Source organism: Littorina saxatilis, unplaced genomic scaffold (genome assembly GCF_037325665.1).
Source record: "Littorina saxatilis isolate snail1 unplaced genomic scaffold, US_GU_Lsax_2.0 scaffold_813, whole genome shotgun sequence".
NCBI classification, from domain to species: Eukaryota; Metazoa; Mollusca; class Gastropoda; order Littorinimorpha; family Littorinidae; genus Littorina; species Littorina saxatilis.
The window spans coordinates 34,966-51,402 of NW_027128528.1; the positions used below are offsets into that span (position 1 = coordinate 34,966).

At 42.3% G+C, this 16,437-nt stretch overlaps 3 protein-coding genes across 3 annotated transcripts; 2 read left to right on the top strand and 1 right to left on the bottom strand.

Annotated features, from left to right (window-relative positions):
* Window positions 1-11,154: 11,154 nt before the first annotated feature.
* Window positions 11,155-13,040, bottom strand: LOC138956885 (involucrin-like). The gene is made up of 2 exons (XM_070328102.1): window positions 12,966-13,040; window positions 11,155-12,669 (listed from the first exon to the last, which is right to left on the bottom strand). Exons 1-2 carry the CDS (start codon window positions 13,038-13,040, stop codon window positions 11,155-11,157), a joined length of 1,590 nt encoding a protein of 529 aa, XP_070184203.1.
* Window positions 13,041-13,163: 123 nt separating this feature from the next.
* LOC138956886 (histone H3.v1-like) lies at window positions 13,164-14,339 on the top strand. Its single transcript, XM_070328103.1, has one exon. The coding sequence runs from the start codon at window positions 13,164-13,166 to the stop codon at window positions 14,337-14,339; it is 1,176 nt and encodes a 391-aa protein (XP_070184204.1).
* A 227-nt stretch (window positions 14,340-14,566) lies between these two features.
* On the top strand, window positions 14,567-16,214 carry LOC138956883 (uncharacterized). The gene is made up of 2 exons (XM_070328098.1): window positions 14,567-14,900; window positions 15,265-16,214. Exons 1-2 carry the CDS (start codon window positions 14,579-14,581, stop codon window positions 15,600-15,602), a joined length of 660 nt encoding a protein of 219 aa, XP_070184199.1. The 5' UTR covers window positions 14,567-14,578; the 3' UTR covers window positions 15,603-16,214.
* The last annotated feature ends 223 nt before the right edge of the window (window positions 16,215-16,437 follow it).

Consider the following 16,437-nt stretch of genomic DNA (forward strand, 5'->3'; position numbering starts at 1 on the left):
AGACCGACGACTGTTGCTGTAAGGAACCCTCTGGAACCTTCTGTGCGGCAGTATAATACTTAAGGAATATAGGGATCGTTGCTGGCCCTTGGGCAACGACAAGTAGCAATAGCAGCAACATTGTTTTTGTTTTTTAACACCAACAACACGCACCGTAATACAACTAATAGGCCTTGCATCCATCAAACAAAATATACTCGTGGGGGGTGGGAGGGGGTCATCATTATAAATAATAATAATAATAATAATGGAAACTTATAGAGCGCTTACCTAGAAGCTCTAAGCGCTTTACAATGACATTATTATACACATGTACAAAACCAAAATACAAGCATTAAGACACAAAAAGAACAGGAGTACAAAAGCAAATTCATCGTTTAAATCCATGCAGTCACAAACAAACACACGCGTGCGCACGCACATACGCGTGCGCATACACACACACACGCTATCACCACACACATGCACAGATACACACACACACGCTATCACCACACACATGCACAGATACACACACACACGCTATCACCACACACATGCACAGATACACACACACACGCTATCACCACACACATGCACAGATACACACAGAAACACGCACACACGCACACACACATGCACACACACACACACGCATACAGACAGGCGCACACACATACATACAACACATACACATACACATGCACTCACACATGAATACTAATATACCTACACAATCTGCATACATGGCGTACACACAAAAAAGCCGCAGATATAATCACAAAACCAAGCTCGTGCGTATGCACATCCATTTAACTAACTAGATAAACCGATTTGTAGTTTGCACAAGGAAAAGAGAAAACAAAGCATCACCAACACAGTTGGTCAAGCAGTATTTTTTGCTCTTCGTGATCGTAATAGACAAATGACTCTAACCCTAGGATTCAACCGTATAGCCTGTTTGGGGGGCTCTCTGTCTCCTGTGTATTTTGTCTAGATTTATCGTGCATTCCTTTCTGGCCTAAAAGACATCATCGTTTATATTGTCCATGTTCAAGTATGTTGATGTGTTCTCAAAACTGCTTTTGTACATTCATTGTCATGACTAATAGTTGTCTGATAGACGTGCGTGTGTGTGTGTGTGTGTGTGTGTGTGTGTGTGTGTCTTGCCCCATGCTTGCATTCTTTTTTTTTATTCTTTTTTTGTGAAGTTTTTTTTTCTACATGTATACACTGTACATTACAGGACATCACCTAAACAAAGGGACAAAACCATACAACAGAAGAACACTTGAACAATTACAACATACATGGGGTGGGAGGATGGGTGGGGGAGGGGGATGTTCAGGGCTTGGTGGTCGCAGTATCAAAAGGATTTAAGAAAGGAAAAAACCTAAGGGTTACATCAAAATATACATATACAGGCGCCAATCCTTGTAAAATTTATCTACTGTATTATTCACAACTGCATTATACTTTTCACAAATAAATCTGTGCTTAAAATTTCTACTAAATGTCTGAAAATGAGAGGTCTTTTTGTTCATTTTGGAAATATATACATGGTGTTTGGCACAGATTACTAACACATCAAAAGCTTTATCGGTGACTACATTGTTCGCAACTCCAAGAAGAACCAGTTCTTTAGACAGTTTTAAATTGTCACAATGGGTGCAGTTCACCTTTAGCCAATTTACAAATTCTATCCAAAAAGTCTGCACTTTATCACACTCCCAAAACATATGTAAAAGGGTTTCTTCATTTCTACCGCAAAAAGTACACAATGACGTATCCACAATTTTTCGCAAAAATAGAAACCGTTCTGTGGGCAAAATTTTGTATACAATAATCGGTACTGGAACCATCTCAGACAAGTGTCTTTTGTTGTTTTAAAAACATATTGAAAAATAGCCTTCTTATCTAACAAACAGTCTAAAGATTTAGACCATTTTTCGATACATTTTGGGACCGTAGCATGTTCAATCAGTTTTTTGTAAATAAGTTGTGTCTTACCTTTGCAAATACATGTCCACACAATGGGCTCTGTCATAATAAAATGTTTATCAAATTCTAAGCCGATTTTTATCTGATATTTTTTAACAGCCTGGATTACACCTTGATATAATACAAAATCTCCTCGCACATTTGGATATTTAATTTTAAACGCATTATAGGATAAGTATCCATTTTGTTCCAAAATATGACCAATCTGAGCAATTCCATTGTCAATCCAGTTTTGAATGTACACTGTCTTTTTATCTCTGCGAATATTAACATTATAATGTAAACATTCTGATTCAAAATCGTTAAAGGTTGTAGGTTCACATTTTCCATGCTTGCATTCTTGGTTAGTTCATTTATAATGTAAAGCCGAGCGGTCTTAGCTTCACGCTAACTTTAACTGTGTCTGTGCCTTAGATGTTATACGTGTTTAAAAGTCATTTGTCAGGATGGTAATCATACGACAAGACGAACAGAAACACAGAATATAAACTCAAGACTGCAGGTGAAGTTCAAAGCTGTATTAAATCAAAACAAATCATGAAAACAACTCAATATAATGCATAGGTTTGTAGCAGAAAGTATATCTGTACATTGGTTCACTTTATTTTTGGGATTTTCCTATTCCTTAAAAAAATATTTTAAGTCCAAAATAAGTGAGGGTCTGGTATAACATTTTGACTCGTAAGTCGGTCTGTTTGCCAACAACCCCACCGAACCTGAAAAACTGACGTCACAGCCAAGAAACCAATGAAAACGTCGCTTTGGGACCTCTAAAAAAATAGAGAGGGAGGGGGGAGAGCTTTGAGGCGGCTATTAGCTTCCATATAAGCTACAGTTAAAATCCCTCAAAAATACACAAAAGCTCCTTCACTAAAAAAACGACATCAAAAATACAAGAAAGAAATACATCAATAAATTAAAACTTTTACGACGCATCATTTGATACCAAACACTCCTGTGTAATCAAAACGCTGTGTGCAAAGTACACAACCTCTGACCACTACCTCGCAGAGTAGTCATGTCCCACCAAAAATGTATGCAGTTACAAGTTAATCACAATCAAACACATCGTATATTCAACAGGCTTCTCATATGCAAATAATCAAACGTAAAGTCTACATTCTACTAAATAAATAAATACAAAATACATATTTATATCGAATATATAGGTACAAGAGAGATTGATAGGAAAGCAAATAAAAACAGAAAAAGAGAGAGAGGTTTGATAAAACCAAAATCTGTTTGACAATGGGAACATATTGCTTTGACATGTGTTGGTCTTGCACTAATCCAGGTGGTTAAATTAAGGCCAACTTCGTTGTTTTTCCCACACTAACTGTGGTAGGGGTGAGTGGGTATAATTATTGTTTTAGGTGTCGTAATTAAGCGTTTGACGCGTTCTAGAGAGTGCGTTGATGAGGATGTTTGAGTGCGTGTATGTGAGTGTGTTTTGTCAGTCTGTCTATCTGTCTGTCACTCAGTCAAGCCGGTTTGACTCGATCTGGAGGGTGCGTTGATGAGGTTGATTGCGTGCGTGTGTATGTGTGTGCGTGCGCGTGCATCACTTTGGGGGGAAGAAAATCAGTATTAAGTTTGTGTGAGATAAACAAAGCCGGCTTACGTACTGTCTATAGCAATACTCTTGTCTGTCCGTCAGAGTAGCCGTAGCAGACAAAATCGGCGTGATTAAATCATCCATAGTTTTTAGTTTCTAATTAGAGTTTCAGTTTCTAAGGGGTCTTGGGACGCCACCAGCGCGCAGTCTCATGATGGGCGTGGGGGGACTCAGCGGTGGTGACAGGGTGGTGACGTCACACGAGCGCAGCCTCCATGGGGGTGGGGGACTCAGCGGTGGTGACAGGGTGGTGACGCGGTCACACGAGTGCAGCCTCAACGGTTAAATGCACACGCAGTCCAGGGTCTCCCCCACAGTTGTGTCCACGACTTGACAGCCCACGGACGTGTTTTTTTGAAGCTTTTGGTGGTTTTAGTGAATCTGGAAGCAATGGAGAATTCTGCACAGCAGGTAATGACTGACGCTTTCGTTTTATATGAGCTTGTACTTTGTTGTTAGAGTGGAGTTTGTTGTATTGGACTGAATACTGTAATTTTAAGCGCTACAATTATCTTGAGGGAGAAAAGCATGTCAATATCTTTCATCTGAAGCAGATTTGTGATGTAATTTTATCGAGTTTACCAAAATTTGATTTATTCGAAAACGCATCGAGCGGTTACGTCCCTTGAAAATTATCCTTTTGTCTCAAAGCTAATTTCAAAGTTAAAATACCATTTTTCATCACAAATTCGACCAGCAGCACTTTGGGGGGAAGGAAATAGTCAGTATTAGGTTTGTGTGAGATAAACAAAGCCGGCTTACGTACTGCCTATAGCTGCAAGTGTGACCAGAGTGACAAAAGACGGTTCAGTGATTAAGTTACGTAGCACAAAACAAAAAACAAAAACAAAATGATTCGGGTCAACTATGACGGTTGTTTAGAAGATTTGGAAGCTGACCTGCAATTGGTTAGCTATTCGACAAATATTTTGGGAATAGCTACTGGAGCTGAAGTTTGGTATGAACAAAGTTACTGGGAATTGATTTACGCGATAGGAGAGAGGATACTGGGTGAAAACGTCACAAACTCATTTTTAAACATTATTAGAAGAAGGGTAGATGAAGTTATTGCCGCGATTAGACAACGACCCATTCTAAACTTTCGACAGCTCTGGAGGCGTCACTTACGGGCACAGCGAAATTTGAATCAAGGTTAGTGGTAGAATGGTTATAACCACATGCAGCAATCGGGAGTACGTCAGCCAGGCGTCAGCCAAAATTAACCTCAGTCTGAATGTTTCTCCACTAATTTTAAGCGGTACAATTATCTTGAGGGAGAACACCATGTCAAGATCTTTTATCTGAAGCAGATTTGTGATGTAATTTTATCGAGTTTACCCAAATTGGATTTATTCGAAAACGCATCGAGCGGTTACGTCCCTTGAATATGAAAATAATCATTTTGCCTCAAAGCAAATTTCAAACCGCATACAAAATTTTGACCAGCAACATAGATGGTTTCAGCAGCAAATAGGAAGGAGTGAGCAGCGAATGTGAATCAGCAAATTGGATGAATTCAACAGCAGAATAGATGAACTGAACAGCCAAGCAGATTTCTTTTTGCTGGTGGCAATTCTTCATTTTCACTGGATGATGCCTCTCAGGAGATGGGGTGGATGATCTCAAACTCAGTGTCATCCATAATTGAAACTGTGTTGCACTTACATGCAGTTGCCCCACAGTAGTTCAGATGTAGTCACAAGAAGTTATCTAGAAGATGAAAATACTCAGTCTCAGTAATAAAGCGTGCCGTAATAAAGTACATGCCACGCCACAATTGCTAGAAAGCGAACAAAGCTCAAGTGAATAAGACCCAGATACAACTCTGATTACAGCTCATATGTAGTCATGTTTGTTGAATTCATGTAATCTGCTGCTGTGATCATCTATTCTGCTGTTGTGACCATCAATTCTGCTGTCAGTTGTATTTTCTTGCTGGTAAAGTATAATTTGCAGTGTAAATATCATCTCAGCTGTTCAAACAGCAAATCTGCTGGTTAGCCATCTTTTTTGCTGCTCAAATATCCAATTTGCTGCTAAGTATATTTTTTTGCTGCCAAAACTATTTTTTTGCTGCCAAAACTATTTATCGCAGCTAATTTGCTGTTAAAACCCATATTTGTTGCTGCTGGTCCATTTTGTTGCTGCTGGTCCATCTAATTTGTTGGTCCATTAAATCCCTGCCATTTCAAAGTTAAAATACCATTTCTCATATCAAATTAGAATGCAAGTCCCACGGCTGAACTCTTTTGTCTGGTTGGGGTTCTATGTAGAGCCACATGGACATGAGTTTTAATTGCATAGAATCCTCTCATTAAATATTATTCATTACTATTCCACATCCACAGATGCCTCAAGGCATGGGGCATGGACGTGTAATTTCTCCGGCCCCCCCCGACACATGGCCGGGATCAAACACAACCGGACCCGGCGTCCCTGCAAGGGGCCGAGGACACGGGCAGGTGGTGGTGGGCGTGGGCGGTGGCCGAACGGCAACGCCGGGTGAACAAGATATCCCGGTACGTCCTCCAGGGGACCTCAAACAATTTAAAGATGCGCCATAGGCACTGTCCCCCCCACCCCAGTCCACCCCCACAGCATAATGGTAATTGTTAATAACGCAGATGAGAGACACCAACTGACCTATTCTTTATTTTGTGTGAGTACTCATATACCTAACCCTCCTTTGTCATGAATTAGTAAACCAATACGTCAACACAGCCTTAACCTTCATTCGGGTAGCGTTTTGCATGATGCACGTATATATCCATCATACCTATATTTGATATAAAAATGTATATTCAGGGTTCGTACAGTTGCTTGATATCCTTGACAGTGCTTGAATTTGGAGGGGTCAGTTTCGAGGCCTTGAAAGTGCTTAAAAAACTGGAAAGATCCTTGAAAGTCCTTAAAAACTCTAATGCTGCAAACTGATGACACAAGAACCACCCACAATAAAAAATTGCAATGATTTATTATTTGATAACCTCAAAGAAAAAGTTGAACAGTAACCTAGATTCCCTTTTGAGTCTGTCTGCTTCAAAACCATCATATGCTACAAATCTGTCGCCTTTGATAAAAAATTGAATCATTAGTTTGTAAACATCCAATGATTTAAATCAGCGTGCGGGAAGGGGGTATAATAACTAGCAAGTGTTTCCTTGCGAGCTTTGAACGTAAGAGGGTGCTTGATTTTCTCTTCAGAAGGTCTTGAAAGTCCTTGAAAAGTCTTTGAATTTTAGAAGAAAAAAAACTGTACGAACCCTGTATATTGCATTATTGGTATTGGGACATAACCACTCTTATTTTGCAGGCAACTCATTGTTCAACAAAATTGTTGTCATTGGGGTTACACAAATCTTTCTTACTTCGGCAGTCTTCACTCATTCCACCACACTGCGGCAAAACACCATATTCATAGTTAGTTAAGTATTTCTTTGTTTCAGTGCAAACATGTTTCAACACATACTCCTCGTGCTGCTTTTTCTGCCAATGGCAAATGGGTTCCAACGCACGGAGTCCCACACGAGACAACATTTTGGTGCCTCCTTTCGGCACCATGGAAGGATACTTATTGAAAACATACGTTCGATATTGTACTACCCCCTCTACTGTTTCCACAAGTCCCCAGTTAGACCCTGCCAAAACCATACTAACTTCTTTTGCACCTTTCGTACTATTTTTCTTCACCACTTTAATGCCCTGACGGCAAATGTTAGCGAAGATGTAAAAAACACTTTTGCTCTTGCCCGCAGAATGTTAGGCCCCGCTCGAAAACTTCACCTGACCAATACTCTGTCTGAACGAGCTGCATTTTCTTTTGTTAGAGATATTGCAAGTTCCTTTTTCGATGTTGCGACCAACTCTGACCTTAAAAAAGTGGCCGATCATGTGGACAAACTTTTTAACATGCAACTAAGACTTTCGGCCGGTGAGGTGGCCAATATTGTTAAACTGACTTCATTTTATAAAAACAGCTAACCATCGCATGACCAACCTCATGAAGAAGTATTAAATTCAACTAAGTCTCTTTCACATGTGGATTTGGCCACTGCTTCAGTTCAGTGTTCGATCCTTTTATTGATTCTTAACGTCCTTATTAAACTTCATCTCTAGAGAGCCACCGTGGCTTCTTGACACAATTCGGGCCCCACAATGACGTGACGAGCGACCCAATTGACACATCGAATTTGCCTGCCCCGGACAATGAATGGACTGACCTAACGTGATTCAATTCCATAAACAAATTATGGAAACACTTATTACTTGTATATATGAATATAGGTGACTTTTCATTTGGAATTTTCCTCTTTCACAACGGAACCTGGCCTCCGTCATTTCAATTGTAAACAAATAAGCTTATTTTCACTGTCAACCTTATTACGGTTCAAGCTGTTGTCTTTACCTTGCGTCCTGCTGTATTATTATAGAGGCTTTAACATATGTCATATGTAATATGTAATTATGTATAAGTAATATGACCAGTATGGTAAATCTGCAAAGGATATACCTCACTCAATTTTTTTCATATGGAGGCCTTAATGTAACTTGTAGAAATATCTTAAAAATTCTATTATACGCCGATGATATCACTTTGTTTTTGAGAGACGTTACAGTGGTTCTACAGATTATAGACGTATTTTCGGAGGTGTCAGGCTTGTGCTTGAATAAGCTAAAGTCTGAAGCAATGGGAATTGGATCAAGTAAAAATATCAATTTTATTTTTGAGGTAAAATGTGTTCGGCAGATTAAAATATTAGGAGTAAACTTTAACAGCGAGAAAAGCGCAAACTGGTCAAGTAAAATTGATAAAATTAAGCAAAGCATCTTTACTTGGGAAAAAGGAACCTGGGCATTCCTGGAAAAATTTGCATTATCAAAACTTTTCTGCTCTTGCAGTTAGTTTATTTAATGCAATCTATTTGTATCTCTGACAAAGTGCTGCAGGAAATAAACACAATATTATATCGTTTTTTGTGGAGGAAAAAAGATTGTAATAAAAAAACATTTGAAAAGGTAAAAAGAGTTGTTTTAAATAGCAGTACCGAAAAGGGTGGTATTGATATGATAGACGTCAAAACGATGCAAAACTCCTTCTTATGTCAATGGTTAAGCAAACTCTCATCCGGCAACCTTTCATGCAAATGGACATGAATCCCAAACAAATATTTTGAAGGGTTCGGTTGTGGCTTTGCCTGCTTTACTACAGCTATTCGACCGTCTAAGTTTAAAGGAATTGGAAGAATAAAATCGATATTTTGGACAGCTGTTGCTCGAACATGGTTAGAACATAATACAATTTTTTAGAACGATTGTGTGCAAGACAACTGCTTGTGGAAAAATCTAAGTATAAGCTATCAAAATAACGTTCTGTATTATTAGAACTGGGCCCGGTCAGGCATTACGTATGTAGGAGACATGTTGGGTAATCACGGTATCAAGTCCTATCCCGCTATCCAAGCAAGTGTTTACGCTTCACCTGGCCTCTACTTGGAATATATTGTAGTTCGATCAGCAGTATCTGAATATATTAAAAAAAAGCAATTATGATCCTAACCAACCTGTATTGAATAGACAAAACAATCTTCTTTTCAATAAAACGAGTATTAAAAGTGCCAGGCAATTCCGTGAATATATTGTTGAAGAAAAGTACACTACCCCGAGATCTATCAACTTCTGGCGTGATAAGTTTGGCATTAATGTCGACCAGACACATTGGAACCTGGCCAAAAATGTAACCCAAGAATCCAGATTAAGAGAGCTGCACTGGAAAATATTACACACGATGTATCCAACAAATGTTCTTCTGTATAAAATTGGAATACGAGATAGTGAGAGATTCCCCTTCTGTTCAACCGAAATAGATTACGTTAAAAATTTTTTTGTTAATTGTAAGAAAATAAAAGTGCTATGGAGATACGTTGAACAAATTATCTACGAGAAATATAAAATAAGAATAGTCTTCGGAGTAGAACATATTTTGTGTGATTATATTAATGGTGCGGACTCAATAAAATGCAAATATATAAATCACTTGATGTTGATAGGAAAGATGTGCATAAGCAAATATAGATACGGAACTCCCACTGATATTATGATAATGTTTGACAAAGAAAAACAAATACGAAACGTAGAATTGTGTATCATATGTACTTCTATTCTGGCTTCCCTCGCCGCCTCCTCTTTCTTTCGTTTCGCTAAAAGGAGAACGGCACCGGGGTAAAGGCGGAACTTACATTGTTACACTAAACACCACTTGTATGAAAAGAGAACTGTTACTAAGAAAACTTTACCACGCTTACAATTTGCTTTTTCTCTTATTTATTGTGATTGTTACTATGTTAACTCCATTATGACACCGCCACAAACAACACTTAAGTCAACCCAAACACAGACATATGTAAGACAATAACCAACATTAAAGATGCAAGATTTTGTCCATTGTAGAAAACCACACACAATTGATAAATTTATAAAACGCCAATGAAGAAGGACGCTCAGCTGTAGAGAGAAAGAAAGAAAGAAGGAAAAAGAAAGAAAAAAAACGAGAAAAAACGTAGGGTTTCATTTTTTTCATTTTTTTTCAGCTTGAAGCGGACTGCATGCAACTGAGGCAAAAAAAAAACTGCCGTGCGGCTAATAGAAGAGCCAAGTCAGCCAGCGACACCGGGTTTGATTCCCGGCATGGGCGGTCTATTTTTTTTAAAATTCTTGTTTACTATTGTTTACTATGAACGCTTTAATGTTTTATTTTACTCTAATAATTTGTTAATTGTGTAAAATAAATATTTTTTTTAAATCCACGTGCACAAGACAAAAACTTTCATACTCGGGGAGCGAGCCAGTCTGAAGAGCACTTGGGTCCAGCGCGAGCGTTTTTTATTACGTTATGGGAAATGACAGAGGTTATGGGAAATAACAACCCGCTTAGAAGAACGTGATGTATGGAACCAGTAATTAGAAAGATAGGCCTGGACACGGACCATATTTTAACAATTTCATAATTGAGTCACCTGATGTTAAATAGCCAAAAGAAAGTAGAAAACCTGTGTAATGTCGGTACTGTCCGTTAATGGTGTATTCGCGGTACAACCGCATGTTTGTTCGTAACGTATTCGTTATTTACTGTTCGTTCGTGCGTACGTCTACTGTTATGCGTTCTGTGTATTTCTAGGGGTAAATCGCCAGGGTTTACACACAACATGCAAACCCATCTACATACCCACACAACAGACAAACACACCTAGCCACACACAACATGCAACGCACTTATCTCCCTGTGCGCTAACAACGGCACCCCCCCCCCCCCCCCGTGCGATACATCTACCTTTGTAACTTTTGGGTTTGAAAACATAATAAACTCAAAAATCCGTTTATTTTTTGTTTGTTTTAACAGGCAGCCCCTGCCCCCCCTTTTATCGTTGTCCTTATGCCTGGCCAAACCTCTGGATTTACCCCCGGCCAAACTCCCGGTCCTTCTTATGCTCAAGGCCAAAACCCGCAGGACATGTTCATGCAATTTTTCCAACATATGATGTCCAACACCCAGGCATTTACTCCTACCGCCCCTCAAGCTCCTCCTGCTGTCCCTCAAGCTGTCCCGACTGACTCTCAAGCTGTCCCGGCTGTCTCTCAAGCTGTCTCTCAAGCTGTCCCGGTTGACTCTCAAGCTGTCCAGACTGTCTCTCAAGCTGTCTCTCAAGCTGTCTCTCAAGCTGTCTCTCAAGCTGTCCCGGTTGACTCTCAAGCTGTCCAGACTGTCTCTCAAGCTGTCCCGGTTGACTCTCAAGCTGTCTCTGAAGCTGTCCCGGTTGACTCTCAAGCTGTCCCGACTGTCTCTCAAGCTGTCCCGGTTGACTCTCAAGCTGTCCCGGTTGACTCTCAAGCTGTCCAGACTGTCTCTCAAGCTGTCCCGGTTGACTCTCAAGCTGTCCCGGTTGACTCTCAAGCTGTCTCTGAAGCTGTCCCGGTTGACTCTCAAGCTGTCCAGACTGTCTCTCAAGCTGTCCCGGTTGACTCTCAAGCTGTCCTGGCTGTCTCTCAAGCTGTCTCTCAAGCTGTCCCGGTTGACTCTCAAGCTGTCTCTGAAGCTGTCCCGGTTGACTCTCAAGCTGTCCCGACTGTCTCTCAAGCTGTCCCGGTTGACTCTGAAGCTGTCCCGGTTGACTCTCAAGCTGTCCAGACTGTCTCTCAAGCTGTCCCGGTTGACTCTCAAGCTGTCCCGGTTGACTCTCAAGCTGTCTCTGAAGCTGTCCCGGTTGACTCTCAAGCTGTCCAGACTGTCTCTCAAGCTGTCCCGGTTGACTCTCAAGCTGTCCTGGCTGTCTCTCAAGCTGTCTCTCAAGCTGTCCCGGTTGACTCTCAAGCTGTCTCTGAAGCTGTCCCGGTTGACTCTCAAGCTGTCCCGACTGTCTCTCAAGCTGTCCCGGTTGACTCTCAAGCTGTCCCGGTTGACTCTCAAGCTGTCCAGACTGTCTCTCAAGCTGTCCCGGTTGACTCTCAAGCTGTCCCGGTTGACTCTCAAGCTGTCTCTGAAGCTGTCCCGGTTGACTCTCAAGCTGTCCAGACTGTCTCTCAAGCTGTCCCGGTTGACTCTCAAGCTGTCCAGACTGTCTCTCAAGCTGTCTCTCAAGCTGTCTCTCAAGCTGTCCCGGTTGACTCTCAAGCTGTCTCTGAAGCTGTCCCGGTTGACTCTCAAGCTGTCCCGACTGTCTCTCAAGCTGTCCCGGTTGACTCTCAAGCTGTCCCGGTTGACTCTCAAGCTGTCCAGACTGTCTCTCAAGCTGTCCCGGTTGACTCTCAAGCTGTCTCTCAAGCTGTCCCGGTTGACTCTCAAGCTGTCTCTGAAGCTGTCCCGGTTGACTCTCAAGCTGTCCAGACTGTCTCTCAAGCTGTCCCGGTTGACTCTCAAGCTGTCCCGGTTGACTCTCAAGCTGTCCAGACTGTCTCTCAAGCTGTCTCTCAAGCTGTCCCGGCTGTATCTCAAGCTGTCCCGGTTGAATCTCAAGCTGTCCTGGCTGTCTCTCAAGCTCCTCCTGCGCCCGCGCTCGTTCCTCAACCCCCCGTTTCCTCAACTAGCCCCATCGCTGAAGCTGCTCCGATTGAGGCAACATCTATTTCACCCGTGCCCCCCGAGCCGCCCGTGGTCCCTGCGTCTCAAGAAGACCAAGGCACTGTCTCAACTGCGGCCGCCCCCGAGCCACAAGAAGCTTGTGATCCCATTAACAAACGTAAACAAGACGAAGATCATACTTCTGGGTTCTCCAAGAAACAATGCGTTGAAGAGACCAATAATCCAGCGAGACAAATAGCCACCGTAGTTCCAACTTTGAATGTCATTGGCGACTCTAAAGACGACAGCCCAACAAACCCCTATCGCCGGTTTGCAAGAAGAAGAGCGGCCAGAAGAGCGGCCCTGGTGGTCGTTGACGTTGACGATGACCATCTTCCCGACCTTGACCCTACCCAGCAAGATGATCATCAGAGCTTTTTTACCCCTGTCCCCGAAGAACCTCCCCAATCGACCCCAGAAGAAAGTATCGCCCAAGAAGAAGAACAGAACGAAGACATGATCATTATTGAACTCCAAGACACCACCCAAGTTGCCCCAGAAGAAGAAATACAGAATGAAGCCCCAGAAGAGTTGGAAAGCCTAGAAGAAGAAGAAAGTATCGCCCAAGAAGAAGAACAGAACGAAGACATGATCATTATTGAACTCCAAGACACCACCCAAGTTGCCCCAGAAGAAGAAATACAGAATGAAGCCCCAGAAGAGTTGGAAAGCCTAGAAGAAGAAGAAGAAGTGCAAAATGCCCCAGAACAGGAAGATCCAGAAGAAGACAATGGAGCTGCCCAAGAAGAAATGGCGGACTATGAGGATTATGAGGATGAAGAAGAATACCACGAGTTCGAAGATGATGAGGTTGAGATTGAGATGGAAGAAGAAGAAGAAGAAGAAGAAGAAGAAGAAGAAGAAGACGACCCAGAGAACATCGTCATTATCTCTGACGATGAAGAAGAAGAAGACCCTCAGGAACCCGGAGGAAACACCCAGTACAATGACTGGTACAACAACCGCAGACGGAGCGCACGGGGCGGCTATAGATGGTTTCCTGAAGGTAGATATACATCAGGAACTGGATTTTTCACCTCCAACTCCCAAGGCATATTTGAATTTGGTGTCGATGGCCCCCGGGGTAGAGACGGTGTCAACATTGGACTCAGACCCACCCCGGGAACAGGAAATGTCATTTTGCGGAATGCCAAGTTTACGTTTGCTCAGTTCATCGATGCCCCAAAGCCCATAAGAGAAGTCCATATTCACGAGCCTTCTCAGCATGCCCCAGAAAAACCCACCCTAAAAGACTGTGACATCCAAACTGACCCCTATCTAATCACTCCTCCCGCCACTCAAGCACCCCCTCCCACCCCCTCAACCTCATCCACTTCCCCCCCACCCCCGTCTCTCTACCCTCCCCGCCACTATACGATGACCCTCCCCCCACGGGCGACCGACAACGATAACCCAACCAACAACAACCAGATGGACACTGACGATGAGGACACCATCACGGTCGCACCCACGGACATGACCTTTAAGGTTTCTACCGACATGAAGGAGATGTTGCAGCCTATGCTCGACAGCCTCGACAGCCAGAAGGAGTTTATAACTCAGGTGAGCACCCAGTTTTGTTTCTCTACTTCTCTACTAATTGCCAATTTCTCTCCACAGTCACAACATTAATCTATATTAATCTATTTTTTTTAAACTTTTCAGGCTATTCTATGCTCTTACTCAAAATAGATTTGTTTGTTTTTTTGTTTGTTCTACAGATGGTTCAAACCTTTACCGAGATCGATGACCACCTCCAAAGCCAGAACTCCAAGCATCGCCGCCTCTTGGTCAATTCTGTGAAGCACCGAGGGGTGGTTGCATCTGCCATGCAAGGGATGGCGTCGCTGACCATGCAGTATTCAGCGGCCATGAACCTCCACTCCATAAATATCTTGAGGGAGTTTTCAACCCTCAACCACAAAAGGGCCAACCCCAACAACTCCACCAACTTTGAGGGCTACATCGGCACATCGTTGACCGACTTCAAGAAACAAATACTGACCATGATCAAGGAGCACGTCCCTGACATCTTAACGGATGACGAGGACATTGACGAGGACACTCTGTCCGCCACCACACGCCGTTCACACAAGAAGACGGCCGGATCATCAACTACTGCCGGGCCATCTACTGCCGGGCCATCTGCTAGACCATCAACAAAACCCATCAACGAGCAAAAGTCACTTGAAGGTGAGCATTAACACACATGTTCGTCTATCCATAATACTCTGAGTAACCACTAACCACTAATTAATACATTTTAATATTTCAGGGGTGATGAACATGGTTAGTCCGTTCGCCATTTGCGACCTGATTTTCTGCCGGGCTTTCTCTTTTTAGTCATAGAGAGAGAAGGGTGTGTGGGTTTTTTGTGCTGCATGTGTGTGTATGTGTGTGTGTCTGTCTGTGGCCACCAAGTTTTAGATTTGGCTATAAGCTTTTTAAAACGTTTGGTTCCCCTGATGGCTACATGACTTTTTTTCCCACAGGTAAAACAACATTTACAAACACCGGTACTAAATATGGTTTTGTTCTCTTTTTTTTGTTTATTCAGATTCAATCGCCGAGTTGAAACGCATTGTGGACAGCAACAACCCCATGAACTTTATGACCGAGGAAGAACGCGGTGACCTTGTCTGGGTGACGATCTTCCAAAACAGCATCTCGTCTTGCGCCCTTACCATCATCATTGACACCCTCGGGGTGTCCACAACAGAGCGCTGTGGCCGTACCGCCGCCGTCCTCCCCAAAGTGTTAAAGGCGTGGTCCTTGGACATCTCCGGCATCTACAAGGCAGACCCGACCAACTCTAAGCTGTCGTTCAAGACACACAGGCCCGACCCGAAGGCGTTCTCGCTCTGCCTTGCTGGTGACGAGGAGAAAGAACAATAGTTATTTCTTGCTCTTCGTGATCGAAATAGACAATGACTCTAACCCCTCTAACCCTAGGATTGAACCATATACAGTGCAACCTCGTTTACTCGAACTTCAGGGGTCAGGGAAATTATTTCGAGTTTGAAAGAATTCGAGTTATCCAATTTTACAATACAAAGTCACAATACCGCTTAACTAATGGTTGAAGAAGTCCTTGATGCTCTTCTGCTTCATGAAGGTATGGTAGTAGCATTCAGGGCCCGGCTTCGCCCATGGCGGCCTCAAAAACATTGTAAGGCGTGTGCTGCCCACTGACAGTGTCACAATATATATTCATTTCCTATTTACATGGTTTTTATGGGATAAGTTACCTCCCTTTCTTGAGAAAATTCCAGATAATTGACCAGCAGGTTCAACTGATCATGCTAAACCCTTATATGTGGTGTGTTGATATGATAAGAGTTACCTCCTCAGGCTCCTGTCCATAACAAAGCAAGAGTGACCTCCCTTAGCTTCTAGACATTTCTGGAACTGTCCAGTTAATTTTCTTTCTTCATTTCTTCCCCTTATAGGAGCCATTACAGAGTCTCTAATATGCCTGGCATAGTGTGCTTACATGTATTTGAATACTACTCAGGTGTCACTCTGGTGAGATTTTTTTTTCATTTTCTTCATTATTCGACTTATGTGGGCTGTTTTGGGGTCAAGGGGTCGGGAAATAACATCGAGTTATCAATATATTCGTCTTAATGAAGCTTCGAGTTATCAATAATTTATTTACTATGAAAGAGAGAGCAGTTTGCAGGGCCCCAGGAAAAAGTCGAGTTATGACGAAATTCGTACTATCCGAGCT